Here is a 14,363-nt window from a genome sequence, read left to right as displayed (position 1 = left end):
AAAGGACCCATGATCGTGTGTGCGCATGATTTTTTTTAGTGTTTTATTGTACTCATAAGCACTAATCAACAGCAGTGAGTGGTGAAGCAAGTTGTTGCAAAAGGATCATGTGAAAATTTAAAAAGATCTTTTTAAAAATGTGAGAACTGGCAGGTGACATTATTAAACCACGAGAGTAGGAAGCTGGATGTGTAACTTTTCATCGTTGAAAACGTTGCTGCAGAAAACAGAATGATACCAAGAAAAGGCAATGGAAGCAGAGGCCTTGTGCCATTTTCACAGTACTGTTTTCCACGGTGTAAGTTTAATTCACTTGCTTGTGTATTGGTTGTGGGGCTATGCACAATCAGTGTAAAGCAAGAATGCCTGTTGCACTGAAACACATTATCGCATAATCCTGAAAGCCTGTGAGGGCTAGGCACACCTTAAGGTAAGTGCACGGAATAATTTATGTATTGCCAGAAATACCTGTGGTTTGGCTATCAGTGCAGATTGTGGAAAACTCCTGCAGCTTCTCGGGGGGGTGCACTTGTGAGAAAAGTTTTCAACTGTCTGCTTCAAAAAAGGCTCAGCAGTTTTGTGCACTCGAGGTGGTATTTATTAAGCTGTTAAAGCCACGTCACATGTCGACGTGCCCACAAATAACACTGCATGTGATTTTATGTTTTAATAAAATGTCGTACCTTGCAGGAGGTGGCTTGGGTGGCACACGTCGTGGTGGCCCTGACGTAAACACCAAGCACTCTGGCCGTGAGGACTCTCGCATGGATGAACGGTACATGTAAGTGCCCTTCTCCCATGTGGCCACCTTGCCAAAGGATCTCGCCGCAGCGGGCGGTAGTTGCCATATTTTTACTCGGTTCTAACGCATCCTTGATTATAACGCGCACCCCGACTTTCATATTTCAAGAAGTAATGCCATGCCCTTGAATATTAAACACTTATTACCAGATTTTTGTTGTAAAAGAGACCAACAGCAATTCGTTCTCACTTGTAATTGAAATAAAAGATCAAGCTGCAGTGGGGTGGGCATTACTCATAGTCGCTGTCAGAGGTATCATCTCATCGCTATCAATGTCATGGGTTGCATTTGAGAGATTGCATTTCTTCAATGCATTGCAGGCAATGACTGCCTAACAAACTTTAGTAGGGCGCACAGACAATGACTGCTGCCGCAGGGTGTGTTCTGATGAGGACAGACTTTGGGAGGGGGGGTGGTGATATCTGGGATAGACCATAGCTTCCCCCAAAGTAAGGCTTCTGCAACATTGGCCTGGCACGTTTTGCTCCCTCTTTGGTAGCCTTCAACCACTTCAACTTTGCAGCCATTCAGAACAGCAAAATGTCGACACAGCGTCGGACATGCAGCACGATGCCATATGATGGGGGCTTCTAGCATTAGGCACAGTCTCCACTACATGTACCTGTGCTTTTGATCCCATAATAATTGGTCGAGTTTCTTGCAAGATGCCGTTCATTAATAGTGGCCAACAAGGCGCCATCCAGGAAGACTAAACTGGGAACCTGTGAAGTAGTTTTTACTGCTACAACATAGAAGCCTCAACTTTATGAATTTACTATTTAACGCAGTCTTTTCTGCAAGTGCAACTTCATTGTACAGTAGACTTACATTGATTCGACTCCAGTTAATTTAATCTTTTGATTAAATTGATCCAAAGCAAAGGTCCCGGCCCACACATTCCCATGAGTCCAAGTGTTCATTATTTCGATCCTAAAATTGGCATTAACCAGACAATTCAAACTTGAACAGCCTGTACACACATGCCTGACCCATATGGTGACTAATAATGGCCCCATTAATGGTAATGTGTGGAAGATTTGTCATCCTTCATCAAAAACACCTATTTTTTGCCCGCTCTAGGAAGATTTTCAAGCAATGATGGTAGCTCACAATGTCTGATTACAGTATTTACCTGATTTTAAATAGTGCCTTTTGTTTTCCAAGGAAATTGGCCTGAAAGTCGCCTGTGCGGTGCAGTTGAATGTCAAACCAAAACCGGCCTCCAGGGCCATAGAATGTCCGCTGCACGAGACGTGCCCAAAGTAGATGGCAGTCCAGTCGGCACACAACCGACGGGCCAATCAACGACCACGAAGCTGCGAGCTTCCGCCACTGATGGCACAGGCATTGACTGCAGCTTCTATTCCAGGCAAAACAATTTCCGCTAGATAAAGTGATGTGTAAATTGTACATTTCGTGAAAAACGATATCCACTGTCAAACAGTAAACACGAACGAGAGTTCTCGTACTTGTCAAATTCACCTGCAGTGGACAGCTATTGACAGCACACGACCGGCGCAGCGGTGCTCCCATCGCACCCGACGGCTCTGCTACCATTGGCGTATTTTCTATTTTGGGGTGCATTTATTGCGAGGAGCAACAACAACGGTAACGAAACATTGCAGCTTGTGAGCATCATAGATTCGTTCTTAAGTGCCGTCAGCTTTAGCTTTGAATGGACCTAGAGGAGGCCTAGCAACGATATCGGCGGTGCCAGAGTGATGACTCCTTGGTTGCTGATCGACGATGTCGCTATACAGTTGTCTCACAAACGGGTCCCAGTCCCATTCTCTTTATGGCAGGGAAACCTCGCCGTTCGCGAGCAAAACTGCTGTCGAACAGCAGCCCTCGAATGGCAAGTGGCATGCGGCGAGTTGACATGCCCCTAACATGATGGACCTTAACATGGCTGTGTTGTGGCAAAGCTGACTTTAGGAAGCCAGCCTCCATTTAAAAAATAAGGTGCTCCTTACATGTACACTTTTTCTATGTTAGTTTTCTACACCAGACGCATAGGAAGTTGGTGCGCATTTGATTAGGAGGCATGTTAAATGCCAAGTAACTTGGCGGAGTTCTTTTTTTTTCTTTTTTTCTTCCCGTTGTTTTGTCAAATTAGACCCGCAGCATCATTCAGTCAGTTTAATCAGTCCAGTCAGAGTCAGATTAACAGAAATCGACTGTATTGAGGTCTGGCTGTAATTCTAGAATTGAAAAAGTGTGTTGTTTCTTTTCGGAAAATTTTGAAGTTTCAAGGTCAATGTACAGATGTATGACCACTGGTCTGTTTTTATGTCCTGTACTACCAGCAGCTTGTGATGTCTTTTACATATATGTGTAATTTGCAGGGATCGAGATGGTCGAGATCGTGAGGATCGAATGGTACGTGGTGGTGGTGGTGGCGGCGGCGGAGGCGGAGGCGGCGGCGGTGGTGAACGTGACCGGGAACGTGAACGCAGACGCAGCCGCAGTCGAGACCGGGAGCGTAGGCATCGAAGCAGGTGAGCTGATGCTTCCTGGTACCCGGGACTTTTGCACTGGCATGGGTCCCTTTGGGAAGGAAAACTGTAGCACTAAAGGCAAACTGGCTTTGCAGAGGTGTTAAGTAGCTGCCTGACAGACAGTTCAGCAAAAGGGGGCAGGAAAAAAGCAGCTACCTCACGGCGCACGAACACAATAACTGATACCTTCTAATGCATCTGTGGCCTTACAGTAGGGCGTTTTGACATATAATAGTAAACAATCCAACGCCTATTTTATAACATCGAGTAGTCGCGCTAAGGTGTGCAGTTAAATAACCAGCTGGTCATTAAATTAGGAGAACGGACAAGAATGCCTGCACCCATTCTGCAGATTATTTCCAGAAATCAGTCATTTTCACTTGTTTCATCTTTAGCCTGAGCACCAGTAGAATGCGTTGCTCACAGTCTGCGAGGAGCTGTGCTGCAATGACGACTTTGTGAGCACCAAAAAAATGGCGGGTAGGACCAAACGTGTCCATCACTCGAATGCGGTTGGCAGACCATGCACAATGAAACATGCACTAAGACATTTGCTTTTTCTCTTTCTTCAAAGTGGTCGAAAACAATTCCGGTTCTTCCGGAGGAGCCTGCATTAGAGCACGGGCAACGCAAAGCAGCATTCGTGAACTTTGTTCCAGAGCACAGTAGCAGAGTGCACACGTTGACATCTACCCAGTGTGCGCGTGTGGTTGTTTTTGTGACAATCTACGGGAAACCAGCTCCATTTCTTCAGAATGCGGCGTCTGCTGCCACATGGCTTCCAACATTCCATCTACGCAGACCGTCTTTCCGCGTGTTTCATCATGGCAGCTGTGCACTCAGCTGTTTTGGTGTTCGTGCCATTTCTGGCTGTGCTAGCGATGCACAAATGCTGCGCATCCAATCAAATCTCGTCATTACGAAATTGCATTGGACGCAAACGTCAACGTTTGGACAGTCAACGCTGAAAACGTCATTGGACAGTCAACGCTGAAAAGACTGGCACCGCAGTTGGCGGAACATGGCGGGGGGAATATGTGGGCACAATGTCAGAATAACAAGAGCAGGCTGAGAACGCAAGCTTTGTCTATACTGTGGTTCGCAACTCACCTATGATAAATAATGAGACCCAAAAGAAGTCTGAAAAAAGGTTGAAATGTTGCGAAGGTCTGTCTGATGTTCCTGTGGGGGACTGCATGGCTAAAGTGTTTTCGAACAGCTTTGGAAGCATTCGTGCAACAATGTTTTTGTCTGTCAGGTGCTTATAGAGTTAAACCTAAATATAGTGAGGTCGGTAGAATTGGCAATTTGCTTCGTTACATTGAAATTTCATTCTGCTGAAATTTGAACTTTTATGCAAATAAATACAGTTGCCGATCGATTTTCTTTACATGGAAAAGGGCCATGGAATTTTGCAAATTACCGGGCAGTCGAAGAAAGCAAATTTGAATTGAAAAACAATTCATTTTGGTAAGTTTTGGAGTCAGCGACGAATGATACAGTTTCATGCAACGTACATCGACGGTATCTTCTCGGCAGTACGAATTAAGCGTAGCCAGCTACATTTTTGCATGCATCATACCTCCGAACTCTTCCGAATTTTCCGTAAAATGTTTGAATCTCGAGCAGTCGTATGATTTTACGAATCATGCTTGAAATTTTCCGGAAAACATTTTATTTGTGAAAGAAAAAACATGAAAATGTAGTAAAACTACACCCTGGTACCTTGCGCTGCCACGAGAGGTCAATACGTATGCATGGTATCATCATCAGCAGCTGCAAGGTTGTAGTGACTTCTGTCGTCTACTAGTGGGGTCACAAATCCATATCCAAAGCTCCATAGTGCCGATTTCTTCTCTGGCGCCTCCACAAGCTTGTTACCATGCTGTTGCCTTTGTTTGCACGTGGGTTTCGACTTCAGTCAGCTTCAGTCACTGCAGTGTTGGCCTCGCCTTTTGGGTGACTAGCTGCCGCGTCGGACGCAGTGTGACTCTGGCCTGTAGCGGCTTCACAGTGCAATGGCAGGCTCGAAGCCCCGACAGTACTGCCAAGTGTTTTTGAAGTCGTACATGGCAGAGTTTCCGTGCTTCGTCCTGTCGAAGCAAGAGGAGAAGTTCGGATTCTGTGCCACGTGCGCGCGCCTGTGATGTGAACATGTCGCATGGCGGCAAGTCTGACATCAAGGTCCACCTCTCTTCGAAAAAGCATCGGGGATACGTGCGAGCCGCGGACAGCCAGCCAAGCCCTGCAAGTTTTGTACGCAACAACAACGAGCTCGGTGTGATTCGTGCAGAATGCCTCTTTACAGCGTTATTAGTTGGAACACAACATCCCGCTGAGTGTCAGCGATCATACCGGACCGCTTTTCCGTAAGTTGTTCCCCAAGTGCGAAGAAACGAAGCGCTATGCCTGTGGACAAACAATGATGGCTTCAATTGTTCGGGAAATGGCTGCCAAGGTGGCGATTCCTTTGCTGGATGGCAGTAACAATAGGGATACGCAGCTCTGCCCTAGTGTTGTGACATATTTCGTTAAAGAAACAAGTAGAGACAAAAGCCGCCTTCTTTGCTTCTGTACAATCCAAGAGGAAGCGACGGGTCACAAGATTGCAAATCTGGTTCTGGACGAGATGAAGTCTCGGAATTTACCTGTTAGAAACCTGTTGGCTATATGTTTTGACAATGCCAATATCATGATCGGCAAGAAAAACTGTTTCTACTGTATTGAGAGAGGCTCAACCAGGTTTGATAGGGGTTGGTTGCCCGTGCCATCTCACCAACTTGGCCGCCCAAAAAGGAGCTTCATGCCTACCTATAAAGGTTGATGAGGCTGTGGTTGACTTTTTCTTTTTTTTTTTTTTAACCTAGAGAAAATCTTGAAATGGAAGGATAGACTTAGCACTTTCCTGTCTGCGGGAAAATAAGCAGTTTTCGAGTGGTCTAGTAAACAATTTTTTTGCTGCTACACCAAATGCTTGATGTTAAAATATATAGTATCAATTCGTTGAAGAAGGAATGTGCTTTCTAATGGTATTATTTGCAAGCTAACATTTATTAACGATTCTTTGAAAAAAATTACTTCATAAAAGAATTTGTAACAAAAACAAGAAAGCTCCTTAAAGACGTTGGTGCTGCTTTGCACCAAGACAACATAAAAAAAATTCAAAATATACATTTTGAAGTAAAAGGCTGTACAGTCGCCGACCGTTTATTCGGACCTCACGGGGACTGCGGAAGTGTCCGAATAAACAGGTGTCCGAAAAAGCAGATTAAGAGAAGAAAAGAGAAAGAAATCCTTTATTTCCACGCACTTATTTGGGCTCGGCAGTAGGCTTGAAGAAATTGTGAATGCGCCGTTGCATGCTGTTACATGTACGCACAGTCAGATAAGCCTGAATCTCTGAGAGGGTCGTGCGGTCACTATAGGCAGCTGAAAGCACAGTCAATGCTTGTATACACTCCGCATACGACGGCAGCGTACGACATGGTGCGTCATCTTCCGACTCGGATTCATCGTCCAGCGGTGCAGCAGAAACCTGTCGAATGATCTCGCCGTTGTCGAGTTCTGCGCATGTCAGTACAGCAGTGTCAGCACCTGTGAAACGTTCAAATGAGACGGTGTCCGGAATCGCAATGCAACAGCTGCACAGGTCTCGGCAAAACCTTTTCAGCGTCAGTAAGGAGCACATCGGAAGGCGACCAATGCTAGGCTTTCCGGCACCCGCTTGAGGGCATTCCCCAGCGCAGTCTGTGCGGGCACTGTCGGCGCCATTAGACACTTGATACGATGGTTCCATATGCCGCATTGGATCACCGCAACCTCGACACAGCACACAAAGCAACCACCACGCCGTCACCAGTTGCACACGTGGCCTACTCGCAGCTTCGTGCATGAAGAAAGAAACAAATAAGCTGCTGGATTGTCTTGACATGGCTTACTAAGCTGAGACCGGAACTGCTGTAGCCACTCTATCGAACCAGGCAGAAACAATGATGATGAGCAGGATTTGCAGTAGCGCCACTTCATGAGGCAGCAAGGAGGCTCCGTTCAAAACAAAAATGGCGTTCAGCAAGTCGAACCATGCACCGGTCAGAGTCTGTGCATGATGCTCTCGATCGAGTTGGCTCAAGGAGTGTCCAAAAAATCAGACGAGAGGGTGCGAGGTGTCCGAACTTTCGGCAGTTATACATTATGGTCTATGGGGACAATGGGGGGCGGTGCCGCGAAGCAGACCGAATAATCGAGCATGTCCGAATTTTTGGAGTCCGAAAAATGAATCAGCGACTCTATGCCTAGTGCCTAATGATGGCCTTTGGTGCTGGTTTGTCAAACTTTCTTTCAGCATATCAGTTGTGACATGTTTTTTTTTTTTTTTTTTTCAAAACCACAATTTTAATGATGATGCCGAATCGTAGGTGCATTATCTCTGCTTCTACTTGTGCTATCACTGTAATTCTTTTCTTTTTTCCAGAAGGACAAAGCTGTGTAGAGTGCAAATATACGAAATAACGTCATTGTGCTTCTTCGAAAATATTTTTTCTTTTTTTTTTAGCAGTTCGATGGATTTCTTTCACTGAAGTTTGCAATGTTCTCATTTGATATAAAATTGGTTTAGAACACCATACTTGCTTATTTGCACTCTTTGTTAGTTTCACATCATTTTCGTATGTCGATATTTATTATGCCATGTGTAGTTTGGTAGATAGCTCACCTCCAAGCAAATTGTGCAATAAAGCTGAATTTCTTCAATTTCTGGAAAGTTATTTACCCTACATGAAAACTGGATATATATCTAAAGCTAGCACATTGAAATACATAAACTCTGCAAGTTTTCAGGCGCAGGGTCCCCCCTTAAGGCATGAAAATTAATTGAGTGAGTTTTATTATAGAATTTGTAAACATATATATGCTTATGCTATTTTATCCATGTATTGAACAATTAACCACATATAAAGTAGCAAATTTTTTTTAATTGGAACTTTATTTCACCTGAAAAATTATTTGCTTGTTCTTTCTCAAAATGAGGCACTCTAGGGAATCCAAATCTGTAAAAATTTTTAAAATTCGACTCCAAAAAGATGCGATGCCGGAAGAGTTAGAAACTATCTTGTAAAACATACGCTCAACTGCTGTCTTATTATTTATTTATCTTATTTAACGAAATGCTACCAGTCTGAATGCCAGAGTTTAGGCAGGGGTGAGCAATACATTATGAGTGGGGACTTTCTCTGCAACCTTGCACGATTGGAAAAGCAGATTCCATGATTGTAATTTTATAATTTAATCATCTTTCACATGTTTCATGGCAAAGTTATGCAAGAGTAATCATGCACATTAAAAGGAACCTGTGGACAAGGGTTTGTATAACTTCATGAAAACCCTCGAATTTGAAAAAAAAAAGTTTCAGGGACCCATAAATTTTTTTCGAAATATATGTGCTCCCTGAATTACTTAAAAAGTGACTTTGAAGGCGACTTTTCAACATTCAATGTAACAAACTCCGTGTGGAGGCTATGCCATGAACACTGTTCATTGGGAAACAATCCTAGGTATTTTCTTTTGAGAGCATCACTAAATGATTGCAATGTGGTGTGTCGGCAGCCGCGAACAACATGCCTATTAAAATCACCAGTGCCACCGTGGAGCTAGACAAAGCCAGATCAAGGGACCAAGCCGTGCCACCACTAGGTTGTCTTGCTGGTTGTTTCATACCGCAGCCCATCATGGCTCCATTTTCTTTAGCCCTAAAGATAGTCCAGCTAAGGAGATTTTTCTGTCTTTCAGTGTATGTGTATGACTAAGATTTATTTCCCCTTCAACTTTTGGCCTTCAGACCCTCGAAATCCTTGAATTTTCAGTCAGATCCTCCGTACGAACCTTGAGACATCGTCTCTCTAACTTCGGTTTAGTTGTGTGTGTCGTAGTGGGTGACCTAGTAGACTAAAAGCCAACTCATATTCTTCGATAGAAAAAAACAAACCCTAAGAACCGTGTGTGCTCCTGCACAGCCAGAAATATATTTGTTTATAATCCAATCTAATATTCAAAAATTTTCAAATACCCAGTTTTTGAATCAAATGCAAATATTCAAAATGCAACAATAGTATTCGAAATTTCGGAATAGTTGCACAGCCCTAGTTTTCCTCGTTAAAAGCCCACTGAATGCGCATACCTGTTGCAAGTGTGAATCAAAGAAACAACCTTATAGTGGGATATACATGCAGGGAAAGCCATTTTATCATGGGGGGAGACTCATTTTTTACATTTTGTTTTTTGATTTATCCATTAATTTTAATGCTTTCTGCTAACTAAAAATATGTAATCGCAACTCCTGTACCGAAGTGTTTTATTAAAAGTGCTATTTAAGATATGGTAAATAGACCCTTAAAGTAACTAAATTAACTAAAGGTTGAAATATTGGAAGCACTTTCTTTATTTGGCCATTCTTAGTCATATTACAGCAAAACGAACTCAACACTTCGAAAAGCACCTGCCATGCAGTTATAATTTTAACTATTAATTACAAAGGCTTGTGCTCAATCTGCTCCCATAATTGGATTCTCGACACATTTAGATCTCCATTGCAAAATGAATTATTGTTGTAGCTGCCCTAGGTGCTGACATATCCAGGCCTCAGAATTGAACAGTCATAAATTTACTTTTTGAGAAAAGTGCAAGAAAAAGAGATAGCACACATTTTATTTTAAAAATGACAAATAGATAGTGCATATCTTGCAATGCAGGTGCTAATATCCCCCAGGAATATAATCTGACTGCTGCTTAGCATTGTAGTGGCGCTTCTTTAGTGCCTGCTGGACAAGGTCGGTTGAAGCACACTTGCGAATAGACCCTGCCGCTTCGTGCCTGTCTTTCTCAGTCATCCGCCTGATGGTTAGGAGGCTGGGGTTCAGATTGAGCTCCTCCAGGATATCCGACGAGGTTCTCAAACTGCCACAGTTTAACTGCGTCGGCAACGGCAGCTTCAACTGTAAACAGTGAAGTACACCCAAATAAATGAATGAAGGCTTTCATTACTGTTTAAAGTTTTACCTTGTTGGTGCCTTTCTAGAAGCCTTCTTTCCTACATGTGCTCATGTGCTCCTTCGCTGCTGCTGCATTTTGCGGCACCAAGCTGAGCCTGCTGGGCACAGGCATGATTTGACACATTGTCATTTGACGTTGCATGAAGTCGCCAGTAAGCCTTCCCCTTCTTCCGAGGGTTTCAGAGCCACCTTCCTTGTGCCTTGCAGTCAGATTGCATAATGCAGTGCTCATGCGTTTCTGTACATGGTTGACATGATGCTCGCTTGGATTTTGATGAAGCCATCTACATCTGCTTCTTGCAAAGCAAGGAAGGTGTGGCTGTCACTATCTAAAAGAATGGTCATGTATCTGAGGCCATTTTTTCTCAGAGACTTGCTAAAAAGGGGCACGACTGCTTCCACCTCAATTTTGCCAGCTTTCTTTGTAGTGTTTTTCTGGCACGTGTGGCTGTCGCACCAAGTTTGATATGCAGGATCGTTTTGCTTTCGCCCTCGTTCACACACGGGACAGAATTGCTCAACATCACATTGCCCATTGAAGCCCATGAAGAGTTCTATCACCACGCCCGCGCCTATCTGGGACGAGTGCCCGCACTTCATCCGCAAGCCATCAAATGAAACAGCAATGTTGTCAGCACTGTTTCCCAAATCGACCTCGCGCACTCGCTGGTACCTTTCTTGTTGTGCAAGTTGCTGCAGGAGCCAACTTTAATTTCACATATCCTTGCCACGTTTTCTTGTGGAGGACGCGATGGGATATGTTCATAGTCGAAAAATTTTCGTTCAGAGCCGTCTGACGATTTCCAATAGACTACATGGCTCGAGCGGCAAGGATGTTCACGGCAAACAGATTCACTTTTTGATCACCATCCACCCGCGGAGTGCTCCATGCTTCCGCGATGTCCCCGCTGTTCGCACAGCTTACACACAGTTTCACGGCAAGGCTGTACTCTTTCTCACTTTTGTATATGCTGATGTTGCCACCGCCATAATATTAGCATTTGAGAATGCCGAGCACTTCACTCATACATTGAAGATCGGCAATGATAAAACTCGCCGGGCCGCTTGGCTGAGTCGGAGTAGCACTGGCCGGATTCACGCTGAATAGGAAGCCATAGGTGCCACCATGTTTGAAAACGCTGTTTCTTAATGTGCGTAAAGATTACATATGTTAAACTTGCCAAATAAAGTATGTTAAACATAGCGTACGTGGACCACAGAAACCAAATAAGATTCTGAGCATGTGCAGTGAGGACAACACTATTTCTTTACCTATGTGACGCATTTACATTTGTTTGTAAACGCTCTTATAAAGCTATTAGCTGCTGTGGCGTAGTGGACGCAACAGTGAGCTGGCTTCGATTTGTACCACCAATCTGAAAATCGCGAACACAACATGAAACCGTACGTTTTGTCGCCGGCTCTCACATTCAACAGAACGATATTTTTTCTCATTCAAATTAGCTTTCTGCAATTGCACGGAAAGTTTTTTGCGTAAGAAAAATTTATGTGCAGCTGTACCTGCATAAGAGATCAAATTCCAATACAATGAAATTTCAATATAACAAATCAAATTGATGATTTTACCCACTTCATTATATCGTGGTTTAACTGTATATGTTAAATGGGACTAATAGTTGCTTCGCAATGAATTGCTTGACAGATTAGGTTAAGCTACTAAAAAAAATTTAGAAAGGTGCGGTTGAGGCAAATCGTTGGTCCACGCTGGATGAAGTGCTGTACTAGCTTCACACAGCAGGCACTAGTGCCAGAAATTCCCTCTTATTATTTTCAGTACAGAATGCCAGTGAATTGTAGTTTAGAAACTGAAAGTTGTCCCTGAGTGTGTATGTTGTGTTGTCTGCAATTAAGGTGAGCTGTGCTAAAGGATGGGACTTAAATGGCCATTTGCTTCCATGGAAGACAAATTAGGTTGCATTCCATTCGAAGCAGACTTTGCCACTTCTCGCTTTTGGCATCATTAGTGACATTTTGCATTGCTTCTCGTTTTCTGTGCAGCAAGGATGATCGTGAACAACGTCGCGAGCGGCGGCGAGATAGGCCTGACCGGGAACGGCCTGATCGAGAGCGGCCCGATCGGGAACGGCCTGATAGAGAGCGTCCTGATCGAGAACGACCTGATCGAGAGCGGCCAGAGAGGCCGGAGCGGGACCGTTCAGAGCGAGATCGGGGCGACCGGGACCGCGACCGCCGGGATCGTGGCGACCGTGCCGACCGTGCCGATGACGGCGGTGGTGGCGACGTGCCTGGGGAGCGCGAGAAGCGTCGCCGGAGCAGAAGCCGGGAGCGAAAACGCAAGCGGAGCCGCAGTCGCAGCCGTGAGCACAGACGCCGGCGGGAGCGCAATGGCGCCGATCGAGGCATTGACGGCATCAAGCAGGAACCGTCTGGTGGCGGCGATCAGCAGCAGCAGGACGGCTTTGCAGAAGACAGCAGGTCGGCTGGTGGACCAGGAGGCAACTACGAGTCCACCAACGCCGAGGGCTACAACAGCGGCCCCGACGGAGGGAGTGGCTACAACAGCGAGAGCCAGTCATCATTCAAGATGGAAAGGACCGAAGAGTACAACTAGGCTGCGGCCTGCCAGTGGCACGGACAGGTTTTGTCTTGTCTTGGGATACATTACCAAGGTCTCCGGCGGAGATGGGCTTCTGGAAGGGAGCGTGTGTGTTGCCTGCCTGCTTGCTCCTTTTCAAGATTTCCTTTTCTTTGTATACCATGAACTCTGTTCCCTTCCTTGACAGACATCATTTTACAGCTATCATCCATCATTGCAAGCATGCTTTTGTATTATTTTTCTTTTTGCAATGTGGCTTCCTGCTGCCCAAGTGCATTTCACAAGAGCTGTTTGCACCAGCACATTTTCACATTGAACAGACTAGCTGACCACTTACGATGAAATATGCTGCATCACTAATGCTGTTCAGTATTTGTTTAAGGAGAAAGCGAGCTGTTGGATAAAAAGGGGTAGATTCCAAATCACATTCGTCATAGTCATCTCGCAAGACGCGTTGGTAAGTAGGAAGCCTCTCTGGAGGTAAGTGTCGTTGCAGGAGATTTGCGAGCTGAGCTCGTAGAACTGAATTTATTCTTGAGGGAGCATGCTGGGCTGTGGTTTCTTGCACACCATGGTGATGTGACTGGTAATTGAGAAGCCCAAATAAATTGACAATACGTCTTCCAAGCTGTGTTGTCTTTATTTTTCCTGAAGTTTTCTTTGTGTTGTAAATAAAAGTTTATGCCAGTCGTGTGTGGCCCTACGACTTTGCTTCCTGCAATTGTGAGTGCCAAATATTTTGCAGCAGTGCTCTTCATCACTAAAGCAAAGTCTACAAAGCTTACAGTGCCAGTGGAAGGGCTACGACTCTGCATGGGCAGAATGGTGCAGTGCAGGTGCTACTCTGTTGAACCGCGGCCTCCGAGATTGCATGCGCTCGAGTGTTTTGCTCCAGCCGTCCCATTCGGCATGCTCCCCAACAACAAACAAAAACAAAGAAGAAAGAATGCAAAAAATATTGAAATGCGGCAACTAGTCCGGCAGCATTTGACAGTGCTTTTGGTTGCTCGGAAAAGACGCTGAATCGACGCAGCTTGCACGTGTGATGGTGTGAACAGCGGTACAGACAAGAACAGTGTTTACCATGGCCACTGCAGCCACAGACTACGGACCCCACCCTCAACCGATAACCAGTAGAAGCTATAATATACCCAGTAGTACTCTAGAGTAACCAGTAAAACATTGTGCTTACAATTAAAAAAACTAAAGAACACTAACATCCGTGACATAAATCTAAAGTTGCACACAATTTTCATAGATTCAACTGTAGCTGGCATCTACAAGGCGAAGGGCTCCGCAAATGTTGGTGTACAAGCGCTTTTATGTGTGTGCTTTTTCTTTTTTTTTTTTTTCTAAATAAAATCAAGCCGGTTAACTTCACCAGCATATGATGCTGCCAGAGAGAAACATGACTTTAAAGTCACACCACCTACTGCTGGGAA

General features: G+C 44.7%; 1 protein-coding gene across 1 annotated transcript in view; it reads left to right on the top strand.

Moving 5' to 3' along the window:
- LOC142579994 (uncharacterized) overlaps positions 1-13,141 on the top strand; it is a 54,915-nt gene extending 41,774 nt beyond the window's left edge. The window contains exons 8-10 of the mRNA XM_075690706.1: positions 691-781; positions 3,148-3,300; positions 12,363-13,141. Of these exons, the coding sequence (XP_075546821.1) occupies positions 691-781; positions 3,148-3,300; positions 12,363-12,936 (818 nt within the window). The 3' untranslated portion in view covers positions 12,937-13,141. The remainder of the gene's footprint in view (positions 1-690; positions 782-3,147; positions 3,301-12,362) is intronic.
- The last annotated feature ends 1,222 nt before the right edge of the window (positions 13,142-14,363 follow it).

Source organism: Dermacentor variabilis, chromosome 4, assembly GCF_050947875.1.
Source record: "Dermacentor variabilis isolate Ectoservices chromosome 4, ASM5094787v1, whole genome shotgun sequence".
Lineage (NCBI taxonomy): Eukaryota > Metazoa > Arthropoda > Arachnida > Ixodida > Ixodidae > Dermacentor > Dermacentor variabilis.
This window is presented reverse-complemented; position numbering and strand designations above follow the sequence as displayed.